At 39.9% G+C, this 12,993-nt stretch overlaps 1 protein-coding gene across 4 annotated transcripts in view; it reads left to right on the forward strand.

The window, feature by feature from the left end:
* Nucleotides 1-12,273, forward strand: part of MID1 (midline 1) — a 357,917-nt gene extending 345,644 nt beyond the window's left edge. For all 4 annotated transcript variants that reach the window (XM_087758360.1, XM_087758359.1, XM_087758361.1 and 1 more), the window contains exons 8-10: nt 2,475-2,636; nt 5,099-5,306; nt 6,858-12,273. In XM_087758360.1, coding sequence (XP_087614486.1) covers nt 2,475-2,636; nt 5,099-5,306; nt 6,858-7,206 — 719 coding nt within the window. In that variant the 3' untranslated portion in view covers nt 7,207-12,273. The remainder of the gene's footprint in view (nt 1-2,474; nt 2,637-5,098; nt 5,307-6,857) is intronic.
* Nucleotides 12,274-12,993: the final 720 nt, after the last annotated feature.

A 12,993-nucleotide genomic window follows, 5' to 3' on the forward strand; every position in this document is an offset into this window, starting at 1 on the left:
TTCATTTTGTTTTATTTTACCTTAACACTTATTTTGCAATAGCACCTATGAGCCAGGTGAGTGATGGTCTCAATGCAAAATCAATGTAGTAGTTCAGCTACAGAGCAACTGTGCCTTCCCTCTAATATCTGTGGCAAATTTTTATTGAGAAAAGATGAGGATTCTTCTGAGCAGTCAGTGAAATATTTTATGCCAGGAAACTGCTGCTTTTATTTCCTTTCTTCCTCTTAGGAAACCCATTCACACCCAGCCTAAAAAAATAAATATAATTCAGTAGGTATGGCTCAGTGAAACAAAATGTGGACTGATGTTGCTATAAGCAGTTTACTACAGGTGCTAGGCACAACTGGGGTTTTCATGGAGTGTAACACTGGGTTCTTTTTTTTCAGGAGGTAGACAGATGATTGCTCTATATGATCTAGTTTTTCAATAGTCTTGAGAAAAACAGTGCTGCAAGGTTGCTTTTCTTTGCTGCTTCTGTCCACATATAGCAAACTGTTTGAATCCCTTGTAGCTGGTATTTAGGGAGGCTATGTGTGGTCAGGATGCTCACTGGTTGGAGCGTAAGGAACATCCTAGAATTCCTTTTCCCCACTTTACACGAGGCAACTGCAGCAAAGAAATGTTCTCATTCTGGTAAATCATGGTCCAAAGACCACAACCCACATGTGAGTTCAGGCTTAGACTTCCAGACTTCAAATCAGGGTGGCGGGGGGGGTTCATCTCACCTCATTTCAGATACCTGAAGTTAGAGATCTCACCTATGCTAGTCACCTAGGCTTCCTCTGACGCCAAGAAAAGACAGGCACTTGTGGTAGGATGTTCACACCTGAAGAAGTGATAGAAACTACTCACTGATTTCTGCCTCTCCTCCGGAAAAATATGTTTACACATTGCAGCTCTTCATTACATGACAAGGTGATATGAGTCCCACCTGAAACTGTGCCTCAGTTACCCTTTTACACAGCAGGATGAATAGCTGCCTGCCTCTCAAGGATGCTATGATGTAATATAAGACAACTTTGAGACAAAAGCTACATAATTCTTAGATTGAAATTTGGGGTATGTGTTCTGTTTCTAATGATCTTTTGCTATGAAAAGCACACCCCAAATTAGGAAGGAGTCTCACAGTATGGTTTTGAATTGTCTGTGAATCTGTAAACCTGTATCACAGGTCTTTTTCTTCAAGCTTTGTGTCCAGTAGCCTTTTAATTTTTACTTTACATAAAGGTGGGTTTTTTTGCCTAATACACAGAGCTGAAATTACTACTGACTTCTAAAAGATTCTTTTCACTAGTACTTAGTGGTTTGCTGGTAAAACATGAGTTAAAAGCTTAAAGCTGTTTTTTAATAACACGGTAGTAGCTTTCATAATATGTTCTATGCCCAGTAAAGGCAGAGACCAAGAAGTCTGTCACGTTCCTAATCCAGTCAAGCGTTTTTCTTTTAAGTTTTCCAGTCTTACATATGCACGCGCATGCATACACTTCCATCTGCATAGATCTTTTTCTAGCTGTATAGCTATATAAAAGGTTGTGAATATATATACACTTCATGAATGTTAAATTTGTTATTTATGTAAACATTTATAATAAGAGAGCTATCAGACTAGGGATCCATTAGACCAGGAGCTGTTCAAAATGTACAGTAAAAAATATGGGTGATTGACTGCCATTGCAGTTATATCACAGTAGGAAAAATTTATGTAGATGAATAAGTTCATCTCAATGGAGTATTTTCCTGTTTTGCACATTATAGTGTTCCTCCCTTATTTTACTTACTTTCTACATATTATACTTCTCTGGTAGGCATCAAACGTACCCCAAAATGTTTGTAACTGGAAAATTATCCAGCTCTTCCCCAGCTGACATCTAACCATGAGGACGTAAATCAAAAAGTTGCATCCCTTAAATTTACTAGCTTAGATTGCATCCTGGCAAAGTCTGGAGTGTAAGAGCCAAAGCTTGCTCTGAAGCCCACGCTCTACCCTGTTTGGCCTCCCATGATTTGCTTCAGGTCCTGAAGAATGCATACCTGGGGACTGTCAACAAAGGTGCCTCCCCAGCGCTCCTAGCTTTACTGCTTACGTTAGTTTTCTGAGGCTTAAACTTAATTCATTAATCCAAACAGTAGATTGATGGGATCTCCATAATCCTCTAGTTCTTAAGCAATAAAGAATTCCTTGTGCTGGGACATGAAAAATCTCAGACTTCTCGTGCCTCGACTGAGTAATTTCTTAAATGTCCATTTTTTATGGTTAACTTCACATAGCAAGAACTTAAAAGGTACCTTGGCTGAGGGCTGATGAAATGAGTTAGTGGAATTAAGTAACGACTTGGTAAATGTAAGAGCACTTTAAAAGGTACAGAAGCAAAATTCATATCGGTCATTGGATGCTCAGGAGTGCTCTAAGCGTTCCTCTGTTACAAAGTGTTTAGTATGTTATGACTGATGTGCTCTGTTTGAAATGGCAGGTTTATGCAACTCAGCCGACAGCTGGATGATTGTTCCCAATATCAAACAAAACCACTACACAGTGCATGGGCTACAGAGTGGCACTAAGTACATCTTCATTGTTAAGGCCATTAATCAAGCCGGCAGCAGAAGCAGCGAGCCCGGCAAGCTCAAGACAAACAGTGAGTAACGTGAGATCCGGCACACATGCATTCTTCTCCTTTCTTGCCTTCCTTTTTAGGTTTGATCTTTGGAAGATACAAGAGCGCAGAGCAGCTTAACTTGTTTAAAGTGCTTCCCGCAATGAAAGCTACTTATTTAACTCGATTCAAGACTGCCAGAGTCTTCAGTAGGGCAGAAATTACTTTTTTTTTTAGAGATGCATCTGTAGTTTGGTCACTGGAAATATCATTTAGGAACAGAGTCATCAGATGTGAAATGATTGAAAATACTCTTTTGTGGTTTTGTTTTAATGTCCTCTCTATTCTTTTTCCTCTACAAAGCAAAAACTTTTCTTAAGTTTGCAATAAAACATTTTATTTTTGTATAATGTTCATAAGATAATTGCTAGTTTAATTTTATCCTCCAAAATGATCTCTTTCTTAAGACACTAGAAAACTTTCTTAGCTCCATCCCCTCAGTTTTTTATGGAGTTCAGCAAGGTGGTAGAGTAGTCAGAGATCCCACTTCAAAAAAACAATGGTTACACAAATTATTAACAGATGTAGTATAGCAATTTTAAGACTGGTTTTCAGCCTTTTTCTTCTTGTGTCCCAGCCAATCCCTCAGTCATGTAGTCATCATGGGCAGCTCTGAGCACTGGAAAGGGAACACTGGGGTTTGTGCACCCTCTGAAACCTGCTTATTGTAGGGGAGGGTGCTCGAAGAGGGGCGATACTGAATGTTGCAAGAAGGAGGCTGCAGGGAATAGCACATACACATTTCTCATTTTCCCCTTTCTGCTATTAACCTGGCTTGTGTTTCCGTGTAAAAGCTGCCCATACAAACCCACATCTGCTACCAAGAATCTGCTTATTGTTAAACCTGGTAACCTACAAGCAAATGCATAACCAGAGGACCCATTTGGAATGGCAGTCTTTTATCCTTTTGTCTCTTTGTGACCCAGTGTGGCACAAAAGCAATATCTCAAGTGACTGTGAGAAATGATGTGACCAGATACACTTCAGCAGGGAGAAAGACATCCTTCAGATACTGCTTCAGCAACACAAAGTCTACTAACCAGTTAGAGGCAGGCAGTAGGTATTTTACTGCTACCGAGCAGTAAGAAAAAGTAGGTAGAATGTGCCCCAGATACTTTCCAGTGGGTTCATTTTATGCTTGATCATAATACATAACTAAATACACATTATGAAAGTAGATGATAACTCTAAAGCTAAAAGTACTCCTTATCTAATTCCTGACCCATCTCTGATAACGTTAATTTGAGAATTAGCGTTGCCTCAATCATCTCCCATTTTAAATGTCTGCATGTTCAGATTGCCTAGAGATCTGAACCAACACATATTGACTGTTACTGTTAAGATGAACTTAATTTCTTCTTACCCCCCACATTAATGCTTTCAGGTTTACTGCATGAGAAATGCTTAACTGTTCCTTCATAAACTCTGAACAATTTACATCTTATTTGAAGTACACGTGTCAGTGCCTGACACAGACCTCGTGAGAGCACTCATTTCTATTTTCTGTGCATGTCATCAAATCTTTACTTACGAGGTTTTTTTCTCTTGATATGAAAGACAGTCTGAAAGGGAAAAGGGCTTTGGTGGACCACTCATGGAGTCATAGTTTCCTAGTTGTCTCCTGGTGGAGGTAAATGATTGTTCTGCTTTTTGACACAATGAGCAAGCCTGTCAGAATTGTGGCAGGCTTTATATATCTACAGGGTTCGGTTTACCAAAAAGCTTCCTGTTATTGTCTACAAACCTTGTGCTACAGCTGAAGATACAAGCCAAGAGCAACAGCCTCAGTAATGTTTTTACACCATATTATTTGGAGCAAGTTACAGTTCACTCCCTTCTTTTTAATGCACAGTATCCAGCACCACACGGGCATCCTTCCAAAGCGATCCTGAATTGTTGACTGTGCTTGTTATAAATAAAGCTGTGAGTGAACGAACAGGCAAGGCTAGTGCTTCTTCTTATTTTCAAACTCATTTTGTGGGATTTGAAATCATATTTTTTTGTAGTGACGATGAAGATGTTATTTATGGAGCTTCATCCCTAGAGAATTAATAGAACATAACTTATTCTAAATCTAATATACTGTGAAAAAAAGCAACCCTCAGACCTTTATTAGCATGTATATTGGTTTCAATTACATGCAAGAATTAGAGTATTCAGGTTACCGCTAGGTCAGAGATAATGGGCATGATGATTATGCAGGGCTCTTTTCAGGGATTATCGACACGGGGAAGTTAATGCACAATGAGATTGGCAGTAAATTGACAATGCAAACTACCAATTGCAGGGAGCAGAATAGGTTAGTCTATCTCGAGAATGCTTCAGAGGAGGAGATTAATATGGTCATGTAATCTTGTGGGCTTCTTAGAGGCTCACTAATCCACTCCTCTTTTCAAAATCAAAGACAAACCATTCTTCTGCCATCTTTGTCTCTGCCTCTCTAGGTCAGCCATTTAAACTGGACCCCAAATCTGCTCATCGAAAATTGAAAGTGTCTCATGATAACTTGACGGTGGAACGTGATGAAACATCCTCCAAAAAAAGTCATACACCAGAGCGATTCACAAGCCAGGGAAGCTATGGAGTAGCTGGCAACGTGTTCATTGACAGCGGACGGCATTACTGGGAAGTGGTTATAAGTGGGAGCACGTGGTATGTATATAAAAATATATGTGAAAAGAATCACTAGTTCACACTGTGCAGGTCCTGGCACAGTTTCTTTGATAGAGATCAGTAGCAGAGGCATAGAGAACAGTACAAGAGCAGGACGTGCATATACTTTCACATAGTTTGTCAGACCATTTTCCCAATCTGCAGCACTTTTGAACTCTGGAACTAAATCTGCTAGATAGAGCATCTTTATATTTAGCAGCCTTCACAGGACTTTTACTCAATGGCTAGGGATGGTTGTTTTTTTGAACCCACATACAGTACATTTTAAGATTTTAGTGAATTGGAGAGCTCAGAAAGTTTCATCTTGTTTATACAACAGAGCGAACTTTGTGTGATCATTTCTTTACTAAACATGAAAGATCTTAGCATCCTTCAGTAAGAAAAAAAAAATAAATATGAGGACAATTTGGTGATCCAGTTTCACAGGGGTGGAGGTCAGATTTGCTTCTGGGGGGACGCGGAGCAGCAGAGCTGTAGGTCTGTGCCCCAGGGTATGAAGCAAGGGGCAGGAAATGGAGCAGTGCATTCCTCCGCTCCCGAATGATCCTCTGTGTCGTACAGCAGTGGATTTCAGGGGCCCTTTAGTCAGTGGAAGAGATGTCATCCTTTGGGATTCAAAGGATAGAGGTTAATGGAGTGGAAAAATCAGTAAGGTCTTCAGGTATGCCCACTGTCTCAAACAAGAAAAATGCTATTTGCCTGTGCCAATGCTAAGGGATGGAAATAGAGTAATTTATGGCACATTAATCTCTGCTGGTTGAAAGCCCAACAAATACTGCAGTGTCTCTAGAACGTGAGGAACTTTTACATTTCTGTTATATATGAGAAATCAGGTATTTGCCCTCAGTGTCCATTAATGAGAACATTTTCACAATCCTTTCACCCTGCACATCTTGCCATAAATTATGGTTTGCAGAGCAAATGTCTTCACCTACAATTGCTTCACTTGGCCCAAAACCCAGTCTCAAAAATGCTCATTTGAATCTGAAAACCACACCAACATCTGGCAAAACATATTTGGGAATGGCAAAAATGTTTTTTTTTTAATGTGTCCTTTGATGTTTACTCTTGCATTCCTTCTTCTGGGCCATATATTAAAGGAGCAAGGAGAGATCAGATTAGCTGACAGATAGCAGTGTATTTTAAAATCAATGAATTCCTCTGTATTCATCTGTTTGGAAGTGGAAGTTTGAGGCCCAGTGATTTAAACTCTGAGTTGCTGAGTGCTCAACAATCTTCCTTTTTGAATACCAGAGATGAGTGCTCCAAAAAATTACCATAGCAGCCAAACTACAAACAATACAAGGGACAATAAAGTTTCCCTGACCTCTTAGACCAAAAGAGAGATGGGGAAAAACATTAATTAAGCCTGTGCAGATACTGCAGTGAAACATCACTTAATTAGAACCTAACCAGCAGAAGTAAGAGGCCGGGGCATTACAGTGAGTCCTCTGGGCTAACATTTGACTTCACTGAGAGACAAACGTGGCCTGAAGCATTTGTTTCCTTGAGCTGTTTTTTGTTTTGCAGGTATGCCATTGGTATTTCCTACAAGTCAGCACCGAAGCATGAGTGGATCGGGAAGAATTCTGCCTCCTGGGTGCTTTGCCGCTGCAATAACACATGGGTGGTGCGGCACAACAGCAAGGAAATCCCCATCGAGCCTGCACCTCACCTCCGGCGGGTCGGGATTTTGCTGGACTATGACAATGGTTCCCTTGCTTTTTACGATGCTTTGAACTCCCTACACCTTTACACTTTTGACATTACATTTGGGCAGCCAGTGTGCCCCACATTCACTGTGTGGAATAAGTGTTTGACCATTATAACTGGCTTGCCTATCCCTGACCACCTAGACTCCTCCGAGCAGCTCGCATGACTGCTGAAAGCCAAAAGGTAGGATGATGCATCTTCCCAGGGCAGCCAAGTGGTTGCCTGCAGGAGCTTGCCTGGAGCTGGTGGACCATGTGGCATCCCAGCCATCACTGCCAAATCTGGCCAGAACTGAAAAGGGGAGAATATCTCTTTACTGTGTACTTTGTACGGAAGGACAAGAAGTGGCTTTAATAATATCTTAGAACTTTCTTTTGAAGTTGGTTTTGTTTGGTTGGTTTTGTATTTAGCCTCTTACAGGAAGATTTATAAATTATTTATAAAAAAAAAAAAAAAAGAGAGAGAGAAAAGGGACAGCCTGGTTTGGACACCTGGAAAATGACTTATTTGTTTTGCACATTGATGGTCCTATTAATTAAAGTTTCATCATCCCTTTACATCATTTTATTTTACAGTGGATAAATGCAGGAAATTAGAAGGATGAAAACTGTGCAGTGGACAAGTCAGTATACTGCAGGTTTTATTTGTGCCAATATTAACACTCTCGTTACCAGCCTTATTGAGTGCGAGATCTCCTAATTTCTACTTTGCACATAGGAGTGTGCAGACCAAGAAGAACAAAACTAAACAAGTAAGGAAGTGCAGCTAGCCAACACAGCAAAAGAAGAAATTTTAATTTACTTCTGTTCACAGGGCAGTGCTCTCTCTGTTGATAAAAAAAAAAAAAAAAACAACCAAAAAGGTGGAATATCTCCTAGAAATGTGAGTGGATAAATCATCTGGCAATTTATTTTATTGATGGCAACATTCCCATCTACCAGTGCTTCGCCTTTGTCTTTGGGAAACATTGTAAAATCACTGAGGATGTGAAAGACTGATACCATCTCTGAGAATCAACAGCACTGGAGGAGAGCAGCCAATCCAAGGTCTGACTGTAGACTAATTTGATAAAGCACGGCATCATTTAAAGACTGATTGTCATAGAAGATGTCATGGTTCTGATGGTAGACGTGTGAATGCTTATTGCTGATTTTACAAGGTTCAACATAGCAAGCCCAGCCAACAACTTGGAAGTGAGACATGCGCCACTTCACCGTTGATTTTAAATTAACTACAAATGTTTCATTGTCGTACACTATGCGGTCTCTATAACAAAGCAAGGAAATCTCTTTTACATATGCTGTATGGAGAAACACTGCAGCTGGGGTTTGCTCATAGTTACCATTGTCCTGGGTTGTTTGAGAAAGCACAGTTCTCTTTGTGAATGAGGAGTAAATAACAAGTTTTCAGCAGCAGTAGGAATCTGCACGGGCAGGCCCTATGTTTATCCTGGTGTTGGTGGATGAACTTCAGTGAAGGCAATAGAGGTTGTACCTACTTTATCTCAAAGCTGAATCAGGTGCATTTTTTTTCTCTTTTCCTTCCACAGAATAGAAGCCCTTTGGCATTACTACAATGCTTACGTATAAATGATCATTTTGGGAGATGCTTGAGGCATATGATAACTTTAAAAGAATGGTTTTCGTACAGTGGTTTGTTGTTACTATGCAAGTGGTGAAAATCTGCCTGTGTACAAAGAGGATAAACTGAATACCAGCTTTAAGAAAAGATTTGCTCAGCAATTTATAACCATGCTTTAGGTGTCTTTTGAAAAGGATGCCTTAATGCACTTTGTTCACTAATGGGTGCAAACTAAAATGTTCCCAAGCTCAGCTTCAGATTTTTAGAATTCTGATCCTGCAGGTACCCAGCTGTACTACAGTTTGCCTTATGATGATGTAGAAAACTTATGAGCAAGGTGAGGAATACATACATGCTTATTTGGTATTTTCCTTGTTTTAGTAGAAAAGAAATGCCTATCCATGTTCCTTTGATTTCCCTTTACATGCTTTTCTAAATGCTGAATTAAATGCAGAAAAGTCTGACAGTATGATGCTGGTACCATGGTTTTCAGCTGGGGCAGCATCCCATGGTTCACAGATAGGAGCCACCAATCTTTCCAGAGTTGACATAAATAAGCAAAAATGTGTACATATAGTGAACTGCAGTGTTTATCATAGTGTCTTTAATAATAAAGAAATGTGTGCCCTCAAAAATTAAAAAGTAAATAAATTCCCAAACATTACATTTTATAATTGATCACAAAGTTACTAATACAATCTGAGGTACATTGCACAGATGATCTGGCCTGAGATGTTTGGACGGTAGCTGAGATGGCACGAAAATTATTATAATGACTTTGCAGGAGATGACTGATGCAAAACAGTGATAAAAAGATGCAGGAGGAAAGGAGATTTAATGTAAGATTATTGCCAAGTTTCTGCCTAAAAGGCAAGGGTATACTACCAATGTACATGTAGCAAGTCTGTGTATCTTCTCTTTTGCCAGAAATATTAAATCTAGAAGCTGATTTCAGTAGTGGACAAACTGAAAACACTGTTCAGTGTTTGGCCATACAATGTTGGCAGAGATTGAGCCGGATGGAAGTAATAACATGAATTTGGAAAGATCCCCAATGATCTCACATATTTTCATTGTAAAGATAGACCATGAGTCTAAAGACAGATCATGGTTTTGTCCAATGGAAAAAGAATGGTCTGTTATCTACAGGCCTTGCTGTATCATTTTTATTTTAACACAGAATACTTCATTTGGAGCCAAGCCACGTTTCTCCAGTGGACTATTCATTCAGTCAGTGCTCTTTGTGCATATATGTTTGTGTATATATGTATACATATGTATGGGTACACACACACCAGTATGCACAAATATAGTGTGTAATTTGTGTATATGCATACATACATACATACACAGACTGACAGTAATTAGTCAGGTGTTCCTTTTTTGCTTGTTTCTTGAAGAATTTCATATTCTGTATGACTATGAGGAAACAAGTTTGCCATGAATGGTATTCTTCTGGACATTTTTCTAATGAACAAAATCTGTTTATTTTACAATACTTGATTCAATGCCTGATTAATCAATAAAAACATCCATTCGAAAATGTAGCTTCTGTGGTCTGTGGCATTTTGCATGGTCCATAGTAATCAGTTGAAGTCTGGGGGAACGGTAATCCTCATGTAAAAATAAAACATGGTACTTTAATGTAGCGTGCAGTCTTAGATGAGGGGTTTTCCCTGATTTTTGAAAGTTTTGTGACTAGGAATGAGGTAGCATTAAATAATGCCATGTTTAGCAAAAGCAGATTTTTGAGGTAATAGTCTGCTGAGATGCAAGCAATGAATGTAGTAGATAAAGCCTGTGTTGGTATGATGATTGTTTCAAAGGTGTATTTAAAACCCAAATTAGGATTCAGCAGAGTTAGAACAAACTGTAGCACAATCTCTTTAGAAGACAGTAGCATTGGCTCAGAGTAGTCCAAGCTCTCGTCTAGCTTGAGATAGTGGAATGGTGGGGGAGTTTTTTCTCTCTGAGGCCAGATAAGATTTTCCATGTGTTAGGCTCCCATGTGTTAATGCATGCCTAATGGGGAAAAAGTCATTCAGGAATGTGCTGTTTGGCATAAATTATTTAGTAGATTGTCTCTAGCCCACTGTAGTTTCCCATTCTTGGCTTTCAGAGAGCAATGAGAGAGCTGAAGTTGCTGCATTTTCTGCCATGAGTTTATTCTTTGTCTGTTTTGCGTATCCCATTTCTCAATTGCTCAGCAAAGAGACCCCCACCAAGCAGTGGGTCCCAAGGGTAGGAAGCCTCAGGTGCGGGTACACTGTGAAAAGCTGGAAATCGGCAAGTACAGGTGAAAACACGTGCACATTCTTCATTATATTAGCAATAGTAGGTCACTAAACAGCAGTGTGCATCATCTGTTTTAATCCCGCATTTTAATTGCAAAGACTATATTCTTTCCATGTTAGAAAATGCAACAGGACCCTACTGACAGCACAAATTAAAGTGTCAACTATTTAACAATTTCATTTTGAGATGGCCAGCATTTATAGCATTACAAAGAACTATTGGCTCTGGCAGATTTCATTAAACTATTATTTGACATTGAACAGAGTATAAATACTTCTTTCTTAATTATTCTGATAAAGGAGATGCCTAGTAGTTCCCATGTTCTGCTTTTAGTTACAACAGCACAAATTCCAAATAAGCCCATGCACCAAAACAAAGAGAGAACTGCTAGTAGCTCTTACCTGTTTCACCAAAACTGAGGCTATTCGTTTCAATTGGAAACACTGCCATCATTTCTGGTTTAGGAGTGAAGTGTTGGATCCACACAGAAAGTACACACTGGGCTGTCTCAGTAACTGGCCAGGGCACGCCTGGTCTGAAGGCCATCAGTGGGGCAGCTTTGGGAAGCTAGTGATAAGCAAAAAATGTGCACAAGTTGCTTATGTAGTGATGTACTGGCAATTTACTTGTAACACCATCTCTAATGTCTTTTCACATACTGATCTTTCCAGTAGTGGAAGTGTGTATTAAGATATAGAAATGTAAAATGCAGTATTTTCCTGTGTTATTGGGTTAGTTGCCCCTTTAGAAATTAGCATCTTCAGCGTAATGTTCTGAACTTCAGCCTTAATCTTTGTCTTCTCCACATGGAGAAAAGCCCTGGTCACACCCAAGTGCTGATAGTGAGTGTTGAGATTATGCTGAGCTATTTGGTTTTATTGCGCTTTATGAAGTGAAAGAAACTCTCTTTACATTTTAACCTTTGATTTAGCACTTGATTTTCATATGAAAAAATTAAGGGACTAAAAAGCAATGATGTCAACAATGCTTCAATGTGCATGAGACTCTTGGTTTGGACTGTGAAGCTTAAGGCATCTGTGTACATAAATCTCTATGCCAGGATAGACTGATTTGTCATTCGTGTGGGAGTTGAACAGTACAGGTGCAAGTGTTTTCTTCTGAGGTAGGCTTTTGCATTAACACTGCTCTTGGAGTGGAATATTCTGTTTCTTCTATTTTTTTAATTGGTTTTCCGATTCAAGTGCAGACCATGTTAGTAAGACTGTAAGTAATATAATCTTTCATCATGTTACTTATTTTAGCAAGCCCTATGGTGCCACATGCCTCTGGCAGGTCGCTGAACACATCGGCTGCAACCATAACCTTTGCAACATGACCTCCAATGTGTGGACTGATGTTTAAGCCATTGACCAAGTATACAACTTTCCCAGGTGGGATTCATCTTGCTTTGAGTAAGGATCACAAATGGTGATACCAGTTCAAGGTGAGAGGCTCATATATTTCACAAAGATGATATAGGAAAGATAATGGGCTTGAATACCATCAGCCTTGAGGCAGTTCTGGTTTAGAAGCATGACAATGTATTAGGACGGCATGAAGTCTTCTGCTACAGTGTGATCAACAGTGTCGGTCTCTTCTCCCTAGTAACGTGCGATAGGACAAGAGGAAACGGCCTCAAGCTGTGCCAGGGGAAGTTTAGGTTGGATATTAGGAAAGACTTTTTCACCGAAAGGGTGGTCAGGCATTGGAACAGGCTGCCCAGGGAAGTGGTTGAGTCTCCATCCCTGGAGGTATTTAAAAGAAGGGTAGACGTGGTGCTCGAGGACATGGTTTAGTGGCGGACTTGGCAGGGATAGGTTAACGATTGGACTGGATGATCTTAAGGGTCTTTTCCAACCTTAATGATTCTATGATTCTATTATTTTTACTGCTGCCCGAGAGAGGGAGAGAAGCAGCAAAAGAGGGAGTTCTGAAGCAGGGCTGAGAGAGATCATTCAGAGTGACAGGACAGCTGGAAACATGCCACCGCTACCTGCCCTGGCACCATGCTGCAGCTATGCAAAGCAAGTCTGCACCTATTCTTCCTTTTGTTACAGCTCAGCCCCAATCCACATTC

The sequence above is a fragment of the Nipponia nippon genome, unplaced genomic scaffold, assembly GCF_047370975.1.
Source record: "Nipponia nippon isolate SJK-2023a ecotype South Korea unplaced genomic scaffold, ASM4737097v1 scaffold_2, whole genome shotgun sequence".
Taxonomy (NCBI): Eukaryota; Metazoa; Chordata; class Aves; order Pelecaniformes; family Threskiornithidae; genus Nipponia; species Nipponia nippon.